Below are 22,385 nucleotides of genomic sequence, written 5' to 3'. Positions count from 1 at the left end.
GTGAAAGTTCTATTTTCAGTTTTTTGCGGAACCTCCATACTGTTTTCCATAGTGGTCATACCAGTTTATATCCTACCAACAGTGTAGAAGTGTTCTCTTTTTTCCACACCCTCTCCAGCATTTATTATTTGCAGACTTTTTTTGATGATGGACATTCCGACTGGTTTGAGGTGGTCCCTCATTGTAGTTTTGATTTGTGTTTCTCTAATAATTAGTGATGTTGAACATCTTTTCATGTGGGTTTTGGCCATCTGTATGTCTTCTTTGGAAAAGTGTCTTTTAGATCTGCCCGTTTTTGTTTGGGTTGTTTGTTTTTTCAATATTGAGCTGCATAGGTTGTTTGTATATTTTGGAGATTAATGCCTTGTTGGTTGCTTCTTTGCAAATATTTTCTCTCATTCTGGGGGTTGTCTTTTTGTTTTGTTTGTGGCTTCCTTTGCTGTGCAAATGGTTTTAAGTTTAATTTGGTCCCATTTGTTGATTTTTGTTTTTATTTTCGTTACTCCAGGAGATGGATTCAAAAAGATATTGCCTTAACTTATGTCAAAGACTGTTATGCCTATTTTCCTCTAAGAGTCTTATAGTATCTGGTCTGGAGTTCCCATTGTTGCTCAGTGGTTAACGAATTCAACTAGGAACCATGAGGTTTCAGGTTCAATCCCTGGCCTCGCTCAGTGGGTTAAGGGTCTGACATTGCCGTGATCTGTGGTGTAGGTTGCAGATGTGGCTCCGATCCCGAGTTGCTGTGGCTCTGGTGTCGGCCAGTGGCTATAGCTCCGACTAGACCCCTAGCCTGGGAACCTCCATGTGCTGCAGGTGCAGCCCTAGAAAAGACAAAAAGACCAAAAAAAAAAAAGTATCTGGTCTTATGTTTAAGTCTTTAATCCATTTTGAGTTTATTTTTGTGCATGATGTTAGAGAGTGTTCTAATTTTATCCTTTTACATATAGTCAGTCCAGTTTTCCCAGCACCCCTTATTGAAGAGACTGTCAGAATACATTTAAAAAATTAAATTCTATTTCCCATGTTGCTGTGACTGTGGTATAGGCCGGCAGCTACAGCTCCAATTGGACCCCTAGCCTGGGAACCCCCTTATGTTGCAGGTGTGGCCCTGGAAAAAGACCAAAAAAAATTAAAAATAAAAAATTAAATTCTTTTTTTAAAATTATGACATTAATAGGAAGTCAAGCACCCAGGAGAACCATCAAAGGAATACAAAGGAAAATTATTAATGCCTATGTCACATTCCCCCTCCAACCCCTCAAGGCACCATCTGGTGTCCACCATTCCATGGCCTTCCCCAAGCTCAAGAACACTGCACAGAAACACGCAGCACATGCTGGCCCATTTTTATATAGAGGGGTTAAAGTTAGGTATAAAACTAAACAATTTGCTTTTCTCATTGTGACATCGCAGATATGTCAGCAGATGCAGAACCCACTCCTGTTTTCTTTTCTCTGTTTTTTCTTTTTTTTCTTTTTTTTTGGCTGCACCTGCGGCACGCAAAAGTTCCTAGGCCAGGGATCGAATCTGCACCACAGTTGTGACCTGTGTCACAGCTGCAGCAAGACTGGATCCTTAATCCACTGCACCACTAGGAAACTTCCACTTCTATTGTCTAAGTGGACCTGATACTTCATACAATGGATGTCCCACCATTTATTTGACATTCCTTTGCTGAGGGGTATTTATGCTTTACTTCCATTTTTTTGGTGTGTGTGTTTATCGGTTTGGTTGGATTCTGGGAACAGTGCTATAATAAACATCTTTTTTTTTTCCATATATAACCTTTCACACTGAGCTTTTGTTGCTATGGGCAGAGTCCCAGGTACAGGGCTGCTGGATTTGGGGGTTTGTTTACGGCCAGCTCACTTTCCAGAGATGTTGAGTGACTCCTGTTCCTTCATCTCTGTGTGGGAGGCCTGTGATAAAAGTTGGCTTATTCATTCACTCAGCTCAGTGTTATCCTAGATGCCAGAAACAGTCCAAAACTGATCATTTCTGCCTCCCGGGGCAGTGGTCATCATTGATCATCAACATCAACAGCAGTCATCAGTGATCATCAACCATGATGTGGGCTGTAAGAAGATGGTGAAAGTTGGGGGGTGATTGCTGCAGGAGCTCGGGGCCCTGGGAGTGGGAGAATTCTCCAAGGAGGTAACATGTGAGCTAACAGAATGAGCCAGCTGGGGAAGAGCATTTCTGGCAAAAGGAGGAGCAGATTCAAAGGCCTGTGTACCTGGGGCCAAGTGTTGGAGACGGGAGTAGAGTAGGAGGGGGTCTCGTGGGCAGTGGTGGAGACAGTGTGCGGTTTCTAATGCTGTGGCTTAGCCACCGGAGAGTTTTAAGCTGGAGGACACTTTTGCTGAGGGCCAGGCACAGTGCTCTGGGGTTCACGGAGGTGAAGTGTGAGAGACATAAGCCCCCGCCTTTGAGATCCTTTGTGGTCTCGAGTGGGGCTTCTTAACCTTTGTACCATTGACATTCTTTGCTGTAGGGGCTGTCCTGTGCAGTGTAGGATGTTTAGCAGGATCCCTGGCCTCCTCTCACTAAATGCCCGTGCAGCACCCCTCCCCCAACTTGTGGCAATGACAATGTCTCTAGACATCACTGAAATACCTCTGGAGGTCCAGAATCACCCCAGCTAGGAACAGCTGCTCTGAAGTCTTCTTATGTGCACCAGCCTATTCTTATGTGTACCCCATGCAGTTAAAATCACTTATACCCCATGCAGTTAAAATCGCTTATATCCCATGCAGTTAAAATTACTTAGCTTTTTGCTTGTGAAAGGTGGGGCCATTGGCCTCAAAAAGATTATTCTTTGTGCTAGTGGTTCTTAGATTTTTAGAAGCATCAGAATCACCTGGGAAGCTTGTTTGGAAATTCTGATTCTGGGGCCCCATCCCAGATGATTTGATTCAGAGGGTATGGGCAGCGGCCTAGGCTCTGTATTATAAATAATATTTTGGTAAGCATCCTTAGTGATTCTGGCACTTTGAGAAATGGTGCAGTAGCTAAAGGGCTTTTGTGTAGGAGAGGACTGGGGTTTTTCAAGGTGATGAGGAGTTGAAGATTTATTTTGGCTTATAGCAGAAATAAACTGTTTCCAGTCAGAGGTGTTGGTGACACAGGTAGTGAGTTCCCTGTCATGAGAGGCATGCAAGTCCTGCCAGGTCACTGTGGACCAGGATTGAATCAGTGTGTCTTTTTTTTTGTCTTTTTGCCTTTTCTAGGACCGCATCCCATGGCATATGGAGGTTCCCAGGCTAGGGCTCTAATTGGAACTGTAGACACCGGCCTATGCCAGAGCCACACTCATGCAGGATCCGAGCTACATCACGACCTACAGCAACACTAGATCCTTGACCCACTGAACAAGGCCAGGGATCGAACCCACAACCTCATGGTTCCTAGTCAGATTTGTTAACCACTGCTTCACGACGGGAACTCCTGAATCAGCATGTCTTAAACTCAAAAAATATGCCCTAACTTGGGCCCCTGTCTTATATTTTACTTTGTCTTTTTCTCCCCACCTTTGGCTGCCCTGCAGTATGTGGAGTTTCCACGTCAGGGATCAGATCTGAGCTTCAGTTGTGATCTATGCTGCAGCTGTGGCAGCATCTGCTCCTTTAACCCACTGTGCCAGGCTGGGACTCAAACCTTCAGGAGTTCCCATTGTGGCTCAGTGGTAACGAACCCAACTCATATGCACGAGGATTCAGGTTCAATCCCTGGCCCCATTCATTGGGTTAAGGTTCCAGCGCTGCTGTGAGCTGTGGTGTAGGTCACAGACACAGCTCAGATCCCAAGTTGCTCTGGCTGTGGCTGGCAGCTGTAGCTCTGATCCCACCTCTAGCCTGAAAACTTATATATGCCGCAGGTGCGAACCCAAAAAGCAAAACAAAGCAAAACGAAAAAACCTTCATCCTGGCACTGCACAAACGCCACCAAGTCCCCTTGCATGCCACAGTGGGAACTCCTTACTTTGTCTTTTATTAAATTGGCTCACTGTTTTTGGCGTTATTTTTAACTTAAACCAGCTTAATTTAAAAGTACGCTCAGTGTGACTGCTGTGAATAGAAGCTGGGTGTTGCTGTTAAAAAGGAGAAACACATTAAAACAAATGAAAGCAAAGCCAGGCAATCCTAACTAGATGTTATGGTCTACATAATTTGGGGTCCTGAGCTCTGCATTTGTTTTGTTCAACGGGGAGAGTGACCAGGGCCAGAGGGCCATTAGCACGCTCTAGCTGCTGCTGGGACTTCTGAGCGGTCAGAGAACTGGAAGAAAAGCTGGTGTGCGCGATCCTGGGTTCCTTTGGGGCCTCTGCGCTTTGTGGCTGAGAGTTCACAGGGACTGCGTCCCACTCCTTGGGAAACTCTCCACTAACGACAACAGTAATGCTAACAGCTGAAATGTACCAACTCTTCTGTGCACTGCACAACTCTAAGATTTTTACCTGTATGTGTTACTTGAAACTAGGAGGTTGGGGGCAGTGTTGGTGGGGGGTCTGGTGGAGCCCTGGGCCAGCACTTAGACCCAAGGAAGGTATCTGGATTTGGTGGCTGGGAGAAGGCAGAAGGTCCTGTTGCTCTCACCATCTCATGGGAGTGCAAGAGAGAAATGTGTGTGTGTGTGTGTGTAGTTTCTGTGCGTGGGTGTCTAGGCGTGCACTTGGGAGACAGCATGCACTGCCCAGGACGAACTCTGCCCAGCTCCCGTCCCAGCTGTATAGTCTTGGGTGACTGGCCCCATGTTCCTCATCTGTGAAATGGGACGAGTGGAAGTCGTGCCCACCTTGCAGGGGTGTTAGGAAGATTAAGCAAGAGACCTCGGTCCAGTGCTTTCCAGGCGGTAAGCACCCTGAGTGTTTGCTGTTGCCGTGTGTGCGTGTCCCGCCCTCCTGCCTGTCTACAGGTGTGTGTGTCTGTCTGTCTGTCTGTCCTGTCTGCGTTGTGAGGCGGGCCTCTCACCTTGCCTCCCTCTTTTTCCCCCTCGACCACAGCCCGCCGTCCCCGGTCACCGTCGGCAGTGCAGGGATGGCCACCCAGCTGCTGAGTGACGGGGCCCTGGTGAGTCAAGCTGCCTCTCTCTCCTTTCCAGTGGCTCAGCCCAAGGGGCTGGGCTTCTCCTGACCCCTAGCCCCCACCCAGGGCCCATGTCCCCACCTCCGGGGCCTGTGTCCACCCTGAGGAGGGACGGTGGTGCTCCTGTCCACTCTGCCTGCTCCGGCACTGTCCCTGACACTGGCTTTGGTTGACCAAGGAGCACAGGCCAGCTGGGGAGTGACCAGTTCTGCCCTGGGGCCCACAGGAGACACAGGAGGGCACCTAGAAAGTGACAGTGTAACTGTGTTATATCAAGTGTTCAAGGGCCCCTCCGGAGATGCCCAGGCAGCGTTGTGCTGACACGTGTCCTTTCCAAGTGGGCAGACAGCACTAAGTGTCCCATATGAACGGCCACATAGGCAGTAAAAGTACAAGACTCGCTGGAACAAGTTGATGGTGTTTTAAATGGGTGGTACCTATGTGACTGTGTGTTGTATTTTTCTCTAAACTTGCTTTTATGCCAGAAATGTTTCATAATAAAATATATACATAAATGCTCTCTGTAGAAAATAGGGAAAATCCAGTAATCTATAGGTAAGACAATGTAATTCACCCATTATGCCTCTACCAAGAAATAACCTTGGGGATTATTTGTGTATTCATTTATTGTCTTCCTTCTCTGATGATTATTTTTAACAACTGACCCAGCATTGGCTCTGCCACTTTTATCTTGGAGTTTTTTTGTTTTGTTTTGTGTTTTGGCTTTCCATAGACTTTGAAACCTTTATAACACCACCTGTTTGGGCTGCATAATCAGTGCATCTCAGTGTCCATCTCATATTGGTGAGTTTGACTTTTTAAAAAATCATTTTTCAATGCTATAAATAATCAGTTATAAAAGTAAAAGAAAATTCCTAGTTGGTAAGGAAGTACATGATCGTTAAGCTTAGAAAATCCAGAAGAACATAGAGAACAGGGTCAGAATGACTCTTGATCTCATCTGAGAAGATAACCACCCTCGAATATTGGTGTGTGTCTCTCTCTCCCTGGATACACGTTGTTTTGCAAAAATAAGCACCACCCTTGGAATTCCCATCGTGGCTCAGCAGAAATGAATCTGACTAGTATCCATGAGGACGCAGGTTCGATCCCTGGCCTCGCTCAGCGGGTTAAGGATCCAGCACTGCCTCGGCTGTGGCGTAGGCTGGTGGCTACAACTCCGATTCAACCCCTAGCCTGGGAACCTTCATATGCTGTGAGTGCAGCCCTAAAATAAAAATAAAAAGACAAAAATATAAGAATCACCGGGCTGAGCAGTTTTTATATCGTGCTTTTTCATCAAAGATTTCATGCTGAGCATTTTTCCACATTGGTAAAAACCCCTTGGTAGATCCATTTTAGTGACTCCATAGAAATTTTGTCTTGGGGCTTACATCTTACTTGGCTTACTTAGTGGTTCCCCTGTTGTTGGATATTTATTTGTCTCCAGTTATTTATGGTCGTTGGGTATTTATTGTGGAAGTTGGATATAAATGATAAATGGCCATGTGAATAAATGAATATATGTGACAAATGGTATAAACCTTAAGCATGATAGGTGACAAATGGTGTCACAAGATCTTTTCTGAGTAGCATTGTATGTATATAAATGAACTTTCATTTTTAGAAAATATTAGCCATTTCTGCAAGGGGCTAAATGATCTATCTTGTGCTTTGCCATTCTGCAAGAATCTTAGTGTTCTTGAAGACTTTAAAGAAGTGTATATAGGAGTTCCCTTGTGGCTCAGTGGTTGAGGACCTGGTGTTGTCTCTGCTATGACTCAGGTCACTGCTGTGGCACGGGTTCAGTCTCTGGACTGGGAACTTCCACATGCCACAGTGCGGCCAAAAAGAAAGAAAAAATAAATAAATGTGTATGGAAATATTTGTGGCAACTATACTTCCCAGCTTCGCTTTTCTTATTTTATATATATATATATATATATATATATATATATATATATATATATATATATATATGTAGTCTTTTGTCTTTTTAGGGCTGCACCCACGGCATGTGGAAGTTCCCAGGCTAGGGGTCTAATCGGAGCTAGAGCTGCCGGCCTACACCACAGCCATAGCAACACCAGATCTGAGCTGAGTCTGTGACCTAAACCACAGCTCATGGCAATGCCGGATACTTAGCCCACTGAGCGAGGCCAGGGATTGAACCCGCAACCTCATGGTTCCTAGTCAGATTCGTTTCCGCTGCACCATGATGGGAACTCCATATTGTTTAAGTTGAAAAGTTCATATTTTTAAAGTCAAGTCTGTCTCTTCTCCTCCATCCACAGGCCACACATCACCTATATTTTCTTCCTTTATTTCCATTGATCATGTGGATGTTAACAATGAACTTTTTTCTATTTTTAAGGGCCACAGGTGCAGCATATGGAAATTCCCAGGCTAGGGGTCAAATCAGAGCTGTAGCTGCCTGACTACACCACAGCCACAGCCATATCGTATCCAAGCCGCGTCTGCGACCTACACCACAGCTCACAGCAACACCAGATCCTTAACCCACTGACTGATGCCAGGGATCGAACCTGCGTCCTCATGGGTGCTAGTGGAGTTTGTTACCATGGAGCCACAACAGGAAATCCTTGGGGAGGTTTTCTTTGTGGTGAATTGGTTTGCGCCATTGGACATGAAACCGAAACAGATGAAAGACTGAAATAAGTGGCCTCAGACATGCACATGCAAAGAACTCAGGTTCAGTGCAATTGGGGCTAAATCTGACTTCTGACTTCTGCATCTCCCCAACCTTGAAGAAGCGGGCGGGCCCTGCTGCTTGCCCTCCTTCATCCTTTGCTGTAAGGGGTCAGTTCTGAGGCATCCAGGATTGTCCATATTGTTTTCAGTGCAGCTTGCAGCCAGCAGCTGCAGTTCCAATTCCCCCTCTAGCCTGGGAACTTCATATACCACAGGTGTGGCCCTAAAGAGAAAAACAAAACAAAGACCTGTTCATTGAGTGCCTTCTGTACGCCAGGCAATATACTAAACATGGAAATAGTAGTGAGCAGGACAGATGTACTGGTTTGCTAGGGCTGCCATCACAGAGTACCATAGACAGGGAGGCTAAAACAACAGAAATATATTTTCTCACAGTTCTGGAGTCTGGAAGTCAAAAATCAAGGTGTTGGTGGGGCCATGCTCCTTGTGAAGTCTCTGTGGAAGGGTCAATTTCTGGCCTTTCTCCCAGCTTCCAGTGGTTCTTGGCTCTGGCAGCATAATTCCAGTTTTTGCCTTGTGTTCTCCTTGTTTGCGTTTCTCTGTGTCCACATTTCCCCTTCTTATAAGGACATCAGTCGTATTGGGTTAGGGCCCACCTACTCCAGTATGACCTCAGCTCATCCAGTGGCCCTGTTCTCAAATAAGGTCCCATTCTGAGGTACTGGGAGCAGGACTACAGCGTATGAATTTGAAGAGGAGGGAGCATAATTCAGCCTATAACCAACACTTGCAGTAGTACACCTGGCACATAGCAGCTGCCCATAAAGTGATAGGTATTGGGACCTACAATTGCAAACATCATCATCACCACTATTGCCATCAGTATCATCCCCACCATCACAATTACCACCAACATCCTCGTCATCCCCACCATCACCACTATTACCACCAGTACCATCCCCACCATCACCACAGTTACCACCAGTATCCCCACCATCACAATTACCATCAATATCATCACCACCATCATCCCCACCATCACCACAGTTACCACCAACATCCTCGTCATCCCCTCCATCACCACTATTACCACCAGTACCATCCCCACCATCACCACAGTTACCACCAGTATCCCCACCATCACCACAATTACCATCAGTATCATCACCACCATCGCCGCCATCACCGTCACTATTACATTGGTGTCGTCACCACCAATATCATCCCCACCATCACCACGACTGCCATCAGTATCATCCCCACCATCACCACCACCACCATCCTAACTATTACCATCGGTACCATCGCCACCTTCCCCATGACCGTCAACATCCTCCTCCTCCTCCTCTCACTAAACCACATTCATTTCATCCCAGGACTTAGAGCATCAGCCAGAAAGGCTTTTGTGCTTCCACCTCATGAACTTCTCCTCATTCCTCAGTGGTCTAATCTGCCTGTGAAGCCTCGGGTCTTGACCCAAGCGCTTCCTCCCTCCAGAATCTCCCTCCAAGGAGCTGACTGCCGACCCAACCCCCAGACTACACTCAGTGTCGCCTTTCCAAAGTCTCCCCAGACACCCCCTAAAGCTGCTGTTGCTCAGAGAATTTCCTTCATGCCTTCATGACAGTGTTGGCCAGATTATGGGTCAGTTATAGGTGTTTCCATCTGCCCCTCCTGTAAGGAACTAGTTCTTAAACCTTCCGTGTCTGTATCCCAGCACCTCCCTTTCGGCTCTGAAGAGCCTCGTGTTTGTTTTATTTCTCTGTCAGAGGACGACCCCAGTATAATTAGGCACCGAGAAAACTGGCTGGTCCTTGTCAGAGTCACTTCCGATACATCCTGTGTGCCCTCCCTAAGTCGTCTTGGCTTTTCTGGCCATCCCGCCAGGTCTCAGTCAGGAGGGCCCTGCGGTGAGGGGTTGTGGGTTTCCTCTTCCAGGAGTCAGTGACGTTCCGGGATGTGACAGTGGACTTCACGCGGGAGGAGTGGCGGCAGCTGAAGCCTGCCCAGAAGGACCTGTACAGAGACGTGATGCTGGAGAACCTGCGGAACCTGGTCTCGCTGGGTAAGGTGCAGCTTCACGCACTGATTTCCCACAGGCCTGTCCTGTGAGGACCACACGGAGATAAGAAAAAGGACTGACAGATCTGACCACACAGAACGTTGAAAGCACGCTACTCGAAGCTAAAAATCAAGTTGAGGAGTTCCTGTCATGGCGCAGTGGTAACGAACCCAACTAGAATCCATGAGAACGCGGGTTTGATCCCTGGTTTCACTCAGTGGGTTAAGGATCTGATGTTGCTGTGAGCTGTGGTGTAGGTCACAGACGCTGCTCTGACCCCACTTTGTTGTGGCTCTGGTGGGGGCCAGCAGCTGTAGCTTTTATTCGACCCCTAGCCTGGGAACTTCCATGCGCCTGGGGTGTGGCCCTAAAAAGCAAAAAAAAAAAAAAAAGTTTTTGCTTATGAGATACACATAGGTGAAAAAGAATAATAGCCTGTATTATGAGAGTAAATAAAAGGAAAAGGACTCTGTCCTTTTAGGAGTATAATTTTGTGCTTTAGAGGACAGTTTGGCATTAAATTTTTTTTTCCTAATTTTAGGGCTACGCCCACGGCATATGGAGATTCCCAGGCTAGGGGTCTAATCAGAGCTATAGCTGCCCACCTAGGCCACAGCCAGGGCAACTTGAGATCCGAGCCGGGTCTGCAACCTACACCACAGCTCACGGCAACACCAGATCCGAAACCCACTGAGCGAGGCCAGGAATGGAACCTGCAACCTCCTGGTTCCTAGTCAGATTCGTTTCTGCTGCACTACGACGGGAACTCCCCAGTTTGGCATTATTAACCAAATTTTGAATGGTTCCATTTTTAGGGATATAGCCCTTAGAAATCTTTCTATAAATGTGCATAGTTTTCTGTAGGAAGAAAAACAAATAGAAATGATCAAAATGCCACCTATACAAGACTAACATATCGAGGTGTAGGCATATGATGGAAACCATGCAGCTTTTCAAAGATGAGCCCTCTTGGTAGGCCCTGACATGGAGCAACGTCCCTTTATTGTTAAAACACTCACTTTCAGGAGTTCCCGTCATGGCACAGTAGTTAATGAATCCAACTGGGAACCATGAGGTTGCAGTTCGACCCCTGGCCTTGCTCAGTGGATTAAGGATCTGGCGTTGCCGTGAGCTGTGGTGTAGGTTGCAGACGCTGCTGGGATCTCAAGTTGCTGGGGCTCTGGTGTAGGCTGGCGGACCCCTAGCCTGGAAACCTCCATGTGCTGCGGGAGCGGCCCAAGAAATGGCAAAAAGACAAAAACAAAACAAAAAACTTCACTAACTTTCAGAACTAGAGTATGATGTCATTTTTTTAACAGCGTTTGTGGAAGTAAAATTGACCTACAACTAACTGCACAATTAATTGGGGCCATTCAGTGCATATCAACATCCGTGTACACCCAGGAAACCATCACCATTACCTAGGTAATGACCATACCCATCGCCCCAGCGTTTCTCATGCCCCGTGATAACATCTGCCTCCCTCTCTGCACTGCGTTCCACCCCCAGGCACACAGCCTATGTCGCTGTGGTTTAATCTGCATATCCTAGAATTTCATATACATGGAGTCATGCAGCAGGTGCTCTCTCCGGTCTGACTTCTTTCACTCAGCGTAATTATTTCAAATTTCACTCCCATTATTGTATGTACTGTAGTTCACTCCTTTTTTTTTTTTTTTTTTTTGCTGAGTTCCACTCCACCTTATGGATAGACCGCAGTATGTTCATCCAGTCACTTGTTTTTGTTTTTGTTTTTGTTTGCCTCTTCTAGGACTACTCCCATGGCATATGGAGGTTCCCAGGCTAGGCATCTAATTGGAGCTGTAGCCACTGGCCTACACCACTGCCACAGCAATGTGGGATCCGAGCCGCATCTGCGACCTACACCACAGCTCACGGCAATGCTAGATCCTTAACCCACGGAGCAAGACCAGGGCTCGAACCTACCTCCTCATGGATACTAGTTGGATTTGTTTCTGCTGAGCTGCGACAGGAACTCAGAAGAGAAGTTTTTAATTTGAAGTCCAGCTGATCCGTTATTTTCCTTAGTAACCATGCTTTTGGTGTCAGATCTTTGAAATCTTTGCCTATCCCAAGGCCAAAAAGATTTTCTTCTATAAGCTGTATAGTTTTAGGTTTTACTACCGTCCCTTTAGAGTTAATTTTTGTAATGGTGCAAAGTGTTAATTCAAGTTCACTTATGTTGTCAAACAGATGTCCAGTTCTTCCTCCATTTGTTGAAAAGATTGAATTTTTCCACTGAAACATTTCAACCGAATTTTCCCCACTGGATTGCCTTTGCACTTTTGTCAGAAATCAGTTGTCCTGGAGTTCCCATCGTGGCTCAGCGGTTAGCAAACCTGACTAGCATCCATGAGGACACGGGTTCGATCCCTAGCTTTGCTCAGTGGGTTAAGGATCCAGCATTGCCGTGATAGGTCACAGATGTGGCTCAGATCCCATGTTGCGGTGGCTGTGGCATAGGCTCCCATTGGACCCCTAGCCTGGGAACCTCCACATGCTGTGGGTTTGGCCCTAAAAAGGAAAGAAGGAAGGAGGGAAGGAAGGAGGGAAAGAAGGAAGGAAGGAGGGAAGGAAGGAGGGAGGGAGGGAAGGAAGGAGGGAGGGAAGGAGGGAAAGAAGGAAGGAGGGAAGGAAGGAAGGGAGGAGGGAGGGAAGGAAGGAGGGAGGGAGGGAGGGAAGGAAGGAAGGAGGGAAGGAGGGAGGGAAGGAAGGAGGGAAGGAGGGAGGGAAGGAAGGAGGGAAGGAAGGTGAGAAGGAGGGAATCAGTTGTCCCTGTATGTGTGGGTCTGATTCTGGACTCTGTTCTGCTCCATCCGTCTGTCTGTCTGTCTTGACAGCAGTACCATGTCATCTGATCTGCTTTCATTTTTGCCTTGGTGACTTGTCTTCAGTCTCGGATGACTTAACCTCCACAAGACCCTCTGCATGTTCTGCCCAACACCCATGATTTATGTAGTGCAAGTTCCATGGCTGGTGTGAGAAGGCACTGTTCCCAGCCCTGCCTCGGCTCTGGGTACTGTTTTCAAGTCCTTTCGGGTGCTTTTCCACATCTCCCGCCTTGGGTGGTTTCTGTGTATGCATGTCCTGATGGGTAACCCGCGTCCTGGAGGGAGGACCCTGTGGGTCTCCAGAGCCCTCTCACCGCACATTTCTGTCCAGTACTCTGTCCTGTGAACTCCACCTGCCTCCAACTCTCAGTTCCATCTCCTGCTGGGCTTTGCCTCAGTTTCCCCTACTGTGCCTGCAGACTCTCCAGTGATTCAGCTAGGTAGCTGTGGGGCCTGCCTCTTTCAATTCTTGTCCGGAATCACTGCCCTTTGTTGCCCGAGGTCCATTGTCTTGAAAACCTTTGTTTTATGTATTTCGTCCTTTTTTCCTCCCCGTTGTTTTAAGCTGTAGGGAAATCTTATCCCTGTTACACTGTCCTGTCCACATTTTTTTATGGCCACACCCGTGGCATATGGAATTGAACCCAAATCTCAGCTGCAACCTCCACCACAGCTGCAGCAACACCAAATCCTTTAACCCACTGCACCAGGCCAGGGATCGAACCCACACCTCTGCAGTGGGAATCTCCAAACAGCAGTCAGATTCTTAACTGACTGCACCACAGCAAGAATTCCTTGGCCATATTTTAGAAAAAAACTGTGTTTGTGTGTGTGTGTGTGTGTGTGTGCGTGCACAGGATGTGTTGTATTTTTTTTTAAAGTATGCACTGGAAAAAAATTCTAAAAATGGGAGTTCCCTTTGTTGTGCAGTGGAAACCAATCCGACTAGTATCCGTGAGGATTCGATCGTGAGGATATCATGAGCTGTGGTGTAGGTCGCAGATGAGGCACAGATCTGGCGTTGCTGTGGCTGAGGTGTAGGCCAGCAGCTGCATAGAGCTCCAACTTGATGGCTAGCCTGGGAACCTCCATATTTTGCTGGTGTGGCCCTAAAAAGCAAAATAAAATAAATGAAAAGTTCTAAAAACATACACCAAACCGTTAACTCAGATGGTGAGACTGCAGGAGACTTCCATTTTATATGTTATTTTTTGCCGTTTGATGTTTTAATAACAGATATGAATTGCTTTGTGATCAGAAGCAATTGTAGAAACACAGAACATGGGACAGGAAATGATAAAGGACAAGAGATCTAGTACCATGAAAACAGAATCCACGTTTAGACCAAAAGGAATGATTAGCATTTTGAATGTTTGTAGCCCTTTGCCAGAATGGCCTTTGCAGACCTTGTCCAGTTACCATTTCCCTTGAGCGTAGGTGTGAAGGCCACATCCACCCAGTCACCAGCCACACGTCATCAGACACTTGGCCCCTTGCCAGTCTGATTGGTGAACAGCCACGTGGCGAGGTCATTCTAATTTGGCTGACGTTCAGCTACGTTCGCATAGCCTTTCATGAGTTAAGAGCTGATGCTTGCATTTTTGCAAATGATCTCTCCTATAATGTGTAGTTTGTAATTGAAGTATAGTTGATTTATAATATTGTGTTAGTTTCAGGTGTACAGCAAAGTGATTCACTTGTAAGTATGTATATATTTTTAGACTCTTTTCCAATATAGGTTATTACATGACATTGAATATAGTTCCCTGTGTTATATGATATATCCTAGTTGCTTATCTAACTTATAGGTAATGGTTTGTGTCTGTTAATCCCATACTCCTAATTTGTTACTTCCCCTTCCCCCTTTTTTAATAATTTTAATTATTAATGAATTATGCTATATTTATAATTGTATAACCATCATCAAAACCTATCCCCCTTCCCCTTTGGTAACCATAAATTTGTTTTCTGTGTCTGTCAGTTTCTGTTTTGTATAGATTCATTTGTATCATTTTTTAGATTCCGTGTATAAGTGCTATCATATCATATTTGTCTTCCTCTGACTTACTTCACTAATTGAATATTCTCTAGGTTCATCCATGTTGCCGCACCTCCTGAAGGGTTTTAATCCCTGAAAGCGCGGCTGCCTCTTTTTCACTGTCCCTCAGTTGTGGGATTTTGCTGGCATTCTGCCTCCAGCTCTCATATTAGGATTTATTCCAAAAGACTTCACAGCTGAGACTCCGTCCCCTCCCATCTTTGCCCGTTTATGTCCCCAGCGTGCCCCAGACCCCCGTGCACCCAAACCAAACCAAACCATCAGCCTTCCTTTCCTCTTCCTACTGAGAAGTTACCCTCACCCACACCACGGGCCTTCACGCCCCATCTGCCCTCACCTCTGGGCATCACACCACACCACAGGACCACATCCTGCAGAAGTGTATCTTCCTTTCCACCGCAGGAGGGACGGAGAGGCCTCCCGGTGCAGGGTAAAAGCTACCTGAGGCCTGAGGATGAGCAGCCACAGCATACTGGGGGGAGGGCCCGTGCCAGGGCCCCAGGCAGGAAGAACTCAGCCCAGCCCAGGGGATAAAAAGGAACCAGAAGGCAAGTGCGCCTGAGGATAAGAAAGCAAGCCGGGTGCGCCGGCAGCGGGAGAGAGGTTGGGAGACGCGGCCGGCTCTGTCTGTGAGTGGCCCATGTGGTAAGGCTTGGCCCTGATTCTGAGTGCGTTGGGGCGGTGCTGGAGGGCTGGGTCTGACTCAGAAGACCCCCGACTGCTGAGTGCACAATGCCTTGTAGAGGGCAGAGGGTGGAGGCAGGAAATCCGTGGTGCCCGACTTCATTATTGGAAGTTGATTGTGGTAGGGGAGAGATTTGGTCTGGTTCAAGCCATTTTGCATAGATAGCAGCACTTGACATTCTGGATGATGGGAGGGAAGGGGTGAATCAAGAATGACTGCTGGGAGTTCCCGTCATGGCGCAGTGGTTAACGAATCCGACTAGGAACCATGAGCTTGTGGGTTCGATCCCTGCCCTTGCTCAGTGGGTTAAGGATCCGGCGTTGCCATGAGCTGTGGTGTAGGTTGCAGACGCCGCTCGGATCCTGCATTGCTGTGGCTCTGGCGTAGGCTGGCAGCTGCAGCTCCGATTCAACCCCTAGCCTGGGAACCTCCATATGCCACGGGAGCGGCCCAAGAAACGGCAAAAAGACAAAAAAAAAAAAGAATGACTGCTAAATCTTTTTTATTTTTAAAAAATTTTTATTGTTTTTGCAGCTCCCACTGTGGCACAATGGGTTAAGGATCCGACTGTAGTGGCTCAGGTCGCTGCAGAAGCACAGATTCAGTCTCTGGTCTGGGAACTCCAATATGCTATGGGTGTGGCCATAAAAATAATGTTTTTTAATTTTTCATTTTTTTAAAAAAATGTAAAATACACATAAAATTTCCCATTTTAGCCACTTTCAGGTGTACAGTTCAGTGGTGTTGAAAACATTCATCTTGGGAGTTCCCGTCGTGGCACAGTGGTTAACAAATCCGACTAGGAACCATGAGGGTGCGGGTTCGGTCCCTGCCCTTGCTCAGTGGGTTAACAATCCGGCGTTCTGTGAGCTGTGGTGTAGGTTGCAGACACGGCTCGGATCCCGCGTTGCTGTGGCTCTGGCGTAGGCCGGCGGCTACAGCTCCGATTAGACCCCTAGCCTGGGAACCTCCATATGCCCTAGAAAAGGCAAAAAGACCAAAAAAAAAAATTCATCTTGGAGTTCCCGTCGTGGCGCAGTGGTTAACGAATCCGACCGGGGAACCATGAGGGTGCGGGTTCGGTCCCTGCCCTTGCTCAGGGGGTTAACGATCCGGCATTGCCGTGAGCTGTGGGGTGGGTCACAGACTCGGCTCAGATCCCACGTTGCTGTGGCTGTGGCATAGGCTGGTGGCTATAGCTCCTATTGGACCTCTAGCCTGGGAACTTCCATATGCTGCAGGAGCGGCCCTAGAAAAGGCAAAAAAAGACAAAAAAGAAAAACATTCATCTTGTTGTGCCACCATCACTGCCCTCCATGTCCGGAAATCTTTTCATCTTCCCACACGGAAGCTTGGTTCCATTAAACGCTCACTCCCCTTCCCTCCTCCCCCAGCCCCTGGGACCCATGATCTACTTTCTGTCTCTGTGACTCTGACTCCTCTGGGACCCTCACGTGCGTGTCCTTCTGGGTCAGGCTTATTTTACTAAGTCTCTTTGATGAATCTCTCTCTCTTTCTCTCTTTTTAATCATCGGGGCGGTGGGGAACAGAGGTTCTGAAATCACAGGTTTCCCATTAGATGTCTTGCGTTTGCCATAGCCTATCCTGGAGGGACACAGGAAGGCCTCTGACATTCCTCAGCAGAGCTCAGGGTCCGGGCAGGGGGCACACATCTGGGAAGCACAGGACAGGGAAGATGGTGAAGTCGACTGACTCCCTTGGCAGGAGGAGAAGGCCTGGATGACTTAGGGGAGGGGCCTCAAAGTCAAGTTGGAGTGGCCAGGTGGGGGTTAAACAAAGGACGGGGAACAGCTGCTGCCCCACTCCTGCTTTTTGTTGCCCCTGTGTCCTTGGTGCCACACACGTTCCATGACATATTTATATAAGATCTCACCATTTTTATTTTATTTATTTATGTATTTATTTTGTCTTTTTGCCTTTTCTAGGGCCGCTCCCGCGGCATATGAACGTTCCCAGGCTAGGGGTTGAATTGGAACTGTAGCCGCCGGCCTGCGCCACAGGCACAGCCACGGGGGATCCAAGCCGCGTCTGAGACCCACACCACAGCTCAAGGCAACGCCGGATCGTTAACCCCCTGAGCAAGGGCAGGGACCGAACCCGCGCCCTCATGGTTCCCGGTCGGATTCGTTAACCACTGCGCCACGACGGGAACTCCACCATTTTTAAATGTTAGGCGTGAAGCCATTAAGTCCGTGATACGGAGTCCAGAACTCAGACTGGAAATAGAAATTAACAGGATACTCTAGGAGGGGATGGGAGACTCGCTTGGCTGTGATTACCCGGGAGGGGTGGGTGTGCAGAGAGGAGAGGCCTGCAGCCAGCCCCTCTGGGCACTGTGGCTCCAGGACTGGGCAAGGGGAGGGATGGAGCGGGGCTGCTGCCGCATAAGTAAGATGTGTTTTTATCATTTCTAGTAAAAATTGATGCTCTGAGAAGCATGACTGCTTGGGGCTGCGCAGGATGACCCCGGGAGGTAATCCTCACCCTCTGACCCGCCTTCTCCCCCAGCCCGGCTTATCTCCTGGGGCTTCCCTCAGGAGTCACCGCCTCCAGCTCCCAGAGGGACTTTTTTTTAGGGCGGTACCTGCGGCATATGGAGGTTCCCAGGCTAGGGGTCTCATTGGAGCTACATCTGTGGAGCGCCACAGCCACGCCAGATCCAAGCCGCGTCTGCCACCTACACCACAGCTCACGGCAACCCTGGATCCTTAACCCACGGAGCGAGGCCAGGGATGGAACTGCAACCTCATGGTGCCTAGTCGGATTCGATTCTGCTGCTGCACCACTATGGGAACTCCTAGAGGGGCTTTCTTCTTCTCTGCTCACCTCCTACGTGGATGCCGCCTCCTTCAACCATGTGCATCCTCAGCCCATTGCCTTGCTGTTGGCCTCTCCGTCTGTGCTCTGAGGTCCATCCACTAACCACGGATATTCTCTTCTCTTCTCTGCCTCGCAGACTTGAAAACTAGACCTGAAATGAAAGAACCGGACCCAAAGGATGAGATTTCCGGAGACAAACCATCGGTGGAGGTGGTCGCGGAAGGACACGCAGGGAGTGCTGGCTGGGGTTCCGCCACCGGCGCCGCGCGGACGCAGGGAGGCGGGGTGGAGACGCCGCGGGGAAACGCTAGGACTTGGCCCCGGCGGCCGGCAGCCTCCCGAGGGATGGCCTCCGAGTGTGGGGAATGGCAGGCCTTCGCTCACCAGCGGCCCCCCCTGGGCCTCCCCCGGCCGAAGGATCCGGGAGAAGCGGGGGCGCACCCGTCTGCCATGCGGGGAAAGACCCCCGCGAGGAACTCGGACCTCGGGACACCCTCCAGACCGGACGTGGAGAAGAAATCCTACGACTGCAGCGAGTGTGGCAAGGCTTTCGGCCGCAGCTCGTCGCTGATGAAGCACCAGCGCATCCACAGCGGGGAGAAGCCCTTCCAGTGTGACGTGTGCGGAAAGCACTTCCTGGAGCGGTCGTCTCTGACCATCCACCAGCGGGTCCACACGGGCGAGAAGCCCTACGCGTGCGGGGACTGCGGCAAGGCCTTCAGCCAGCGCATGAACCTGATCGTGCACCAGCGCACGCACACCGGCGAGAAGCCGTACGCCTGCGGCGTGTGCGGGAAGGCCTTCCGGAAGACCTCGTCCCTGGCCCAGCACGAGAGGGTGCACACGGGCGAGAAGCCCTACGCCTGCGGGGACTGCGGCAAGGCCTTCAGCCAGAACATGCACCTGATCGTGCACCAGCGCACGCACACCGGCGAGAAGCCCTACGTGTGCGGGGACTGCGGCCGCGCCTTCAGCCAGAACATGCACCTGACGGAGCACCGGCGCACGCACACGGGCGAGAAGCCGTACGCGTGCGGGGACTGCGGCCGCGCCTTCAACAAGAGCTCATCGCTGACGCTGCACCGGCGCAACCACACGGGCGAGAAGCCCTACGCGTGCGGCGAGTGCGGCAAGGCCTTCAGCCAGAGCTCCTACCTCATCCAGCACCAGCGGCTGCACATCGGCGTGAAGCCCTTCGAGTGCGGCCAGTGCGGCAAGGCCTTCAGCAAGAACTCCGCCCTGACGCAGCACCAGAGGATCCACACCGGCGAGAAGCCCTACGCCTGCTACATCTGCAAGAAGCACTTCACGGGCCGGTCGTCCCTGCTGGTGCACCAGATGGGCCACACGGGCGAGAAGCCCTACGCCTGCAGCGAGTGCGGGAAGGCCTTCAGCCAGAGCGCCTACCTCATCGAGCACCAGCGCATCCACACGGGCGAGAAGCCGTACCGGTGCGCGCAGTGCGGGAAGGCCTTCATCAAGAACTCCTCGCTCACAGTGCACCAGAGGATCCACACCGGGGAGAAGCCCTACCGGTGCGGCGAGTGTGGGAAAACCTTCAGCCGGAACACCAACCTCACGCGGCACCTGAGGATCCACACCTAGAGAGGCTGTCCCCCCCCCCCCCCGCCTCGACTGCATCAGGTGGTTGGGGCCTTAGCCGGGAATCCGCACCAGTGGGCGGAGCCCTCAGCCGGGACTCCGCAAGGTGGGCGGGGCCTTAGCCGGGAATCCTCACGGATGGGCGGGACCCTCAGCCGGGAATCTGCACCAGGTGGGCGGGGCCCTCAGCCGGAAGTCTGCACAGGTGGGCAGGACCCTCAGCCGGGAATCTGCACAGGTGGGCGGGGCCCTCAGCCGGAAGTCTGCACAGGTGGGCAGGACCCTTAGCCAGGAATCTGCACAGGTGGGCGGGGTCCTTAGCAATGAATTTGCACCAGGTGGGGGGCAGTTCCCTCGTGGCGACCCAGGGTGGCGCCGCCCCACAAAATTTAGGAATATAGGGGCCCCGGTGCACGCACGCGCCTTCCTGGCAGGGCGTCCGCAACACCATCCAACCAGAACGCAAACTCCTGAGTGCCCAGCGTACTTGGGAACAGTGCGAAGTTGGCTGTGGCTGGTACCTCACCGGAGCTCCAGGAACCAGACCGAGCTCTCAGTAAATCGTGAGCGCTCTCAGCGTATTTAGAGGCCCCGGTTTCCGTTCTGATAGTAAAGTGGGAGAGGGCCGTGGGGGGGAGAGCTTCTTCAGAGAACCTGGGGACATTTCTTCCCTTGTCACACACACCGTGGTTAGTCCGTGAGGTTCCTCCTCAGGTAAGAGCTGGGGCGGGGGGGAGGGTCCTCCGCCTTCCAGACATCCCAGCCCCCCCTGCAGTCTCCCTGAACCTTACTGGAACACCCCCACCACACACACAAGCTAATAAGCGGTAAAAGTTGGCAAGTCGTTCGCGAGGGATTTTTTTTTTTTTTTTTTGCAGGGTTAGTAAGAACAGTAACCACTTTGGATGCCAAAGTTTCTTATAGTGGTCTGTTAACATTTTTTTAAATAAAACTTTTCATGATGGGAGAGCAGCGTTATTTTAAGCAGTCATCAGGTGAGATAGATACAGGGACCAGCTGTGCTGTCGGTTTCAGTGCTTGTGGGAGGGGCAGGGGAGTGAATTCCAGCAGGCCTGATACTCGGGTTTAAATCCTCACTGGATTCAGTAAGTGTGCAGCTGAGTCTCTCTTTATAGTTATTTTTGCAGTTAAACTTGAAGGAGTTTCTTGAGGCTGACCTGAAGCTTTGTATACACAGAGTTCCCCCAGTCTCCTCTCTCTGGGGCCTTTCCACCACCCTTTTTATTTTAATGTGCTTGTGCTACTGGTCCTGGCATGTCTGACTGTCCCACGCTTCCTGATGCTGCTGTTCACAAAGAATAAATAATTTATTTTAAGCAGTCACTTTTATCAGCAAATGCACTTCGTTGCAGGTAGGAAAAGCAGCCACTCAGTCATGTATAAATGAGGACAGTTTTTTGAATGTCTGGCAGGGTGTGGGCATCAGGGTGGGCTTGATCCAGACGCCCGGTGTCAGAACCACAGCTCTGGCTCCCCGTGATTCTCTGGCTCTCCCTTCAAGTGCCGGCCTCATCCTCAGGCTGTCTTCCCTTGTGGTTTCATGGTGGTTTCCAGCAGCTCCTCTTGACACATTTCCTAAGTCACCTCCAGATGGAGACGGACCTCTTCCAGTCATTGGAAGGAAAAAAAAAAAAAATCCCTAAGCTTCATTCCATTGGACTCCCTAGGAACTGATTGTTCTGACCAGAGAAATGCCATGTGTTGATTGCCTTAGATCTGGGTCTCACCCTCATCCCTAAGTAGTAGCTGTGGAGAGGGAGTGAATGGGAGTGGCCACCCACATCGGCCTGAAACCACTCTCCACCCTTGACATGGGTGTGGGGTCCATTCCACCCAGGTCATGGTTGGGGAGAAGTGAGACGACACGGAGAAGCTGGCCCCTGGGTCACCATGCTGCCGGGGGTTAAATTTACCATTGGTGGCCTCTGTGACTTGTGTGTGACAGTGAGGTCCTACTGGTCCTGATATTTTGGGGGGGCAGAGCCCTCATTGCTGTGATCACCAGGAGGGCCCTCAGTCCTGTCTGTCCTCTGTGCTCTCTTGACCATGGGGTGGGGGCAGGGACCAGAGAGAGGCTAGAGGCTCCAGGTCACATCTGCTTACACTGAGTGGCTAACAGGCCTTTGTCCCCATGCTTCCAATCCTGTCATCAAGATCAGATGTCATGTCACCAGGTTTCCTGCTGGTGGGGGGGAGCTGGCCAGGAGAGTGAGTGTGACCCGCAGGGCAAGTGTGAGCCTTGGCTGCATGGAAGGTGAGCCCAAGCTGTGACCCAGCAAGTTTCCTCTACCTCTCCGTGCTGTGGTTTCCTCCACTTTATTTTTTTATTATTATTTTTTTTTGGCTTTTTGCTATTTCTTTGGGCCGCTCCTGCGGCGTATGGAGGTTCCCAGGCTAGGGGTCCAATCGGAGCTGTAGCCACCGGCCTACGCCAGAGCCACAGCAACGCGGGATCCCATCCGCGTCTGCAACCTACACCACAGCTCACGGCAACGCCAGATCC

The 22,385-nt window shown here is 49.8% G+C and overlaps 1 protein-coding gene across 7 annotated transcripts in view; it reads left to right on the top strand.

Annotated features, from left to right (window-relative positions):
* Positions 1–21,205, top strand: part of LOC125132839 (zinc finger protein 470) — a 46,423-nt gene extending 25,218 nt beyond the window's left edge. Inside the window, exons 2-5 of one of the 7 annotated variants that reach the window (XM_047790604.1) lie at positions 5,006–5,072; positions 5,821–5,891; positions 9,699–9,825; positions 18,396–21,205. In XM_047790604.1, coding sequence (XP_047646560.1) covers positions 9,792–9,825; positions 18,396–19,864 — 1,503 coding nt within the window. In that variant the 5' untranslated portion in view covers positions 5,006–5,072; positions 5,821–5,891; positions 9,699–9,791 and the 3' untranslated portion in view covers positions 19,865–21,205. Of the gene's footprint in view, positions 1–3,837; positions 4,855–5,005; positions 5,073–5,820; positions 5,892–9,698; positions 9,826–11,180; positions 11,248–17,853; positions 17,913–18,395 lie in introns of those variants that run through there. The other 6 variants (XM_047790603.1, XM_047790606.1, XM_047790605.1 and 3 more) reach the window with 6 other exon arrangements.
* Positions 21,206–22,385: the final 1,180 nt, after the last annotated feature.

The sequence above is a fragment of the Phacochoerus africanus genome, chromosome 8 (assembly GCF_016906955.1).
Source record: "Phacochoerus africanus isolate WHEZ1 chromosome 8, ROS_Pafr_v1, whole genome shotgun sequence".
NCBI lineage: Eukaryota > Metazoa > Chordata > Mammalia > Artiodactyla > Suidae > Phacochoerus > Phacochoerus africanus.
Note: the sequence above shows the minus strand (reverse complement) of the source record. Positions and strands in the feature narration are given on the sequence as shown.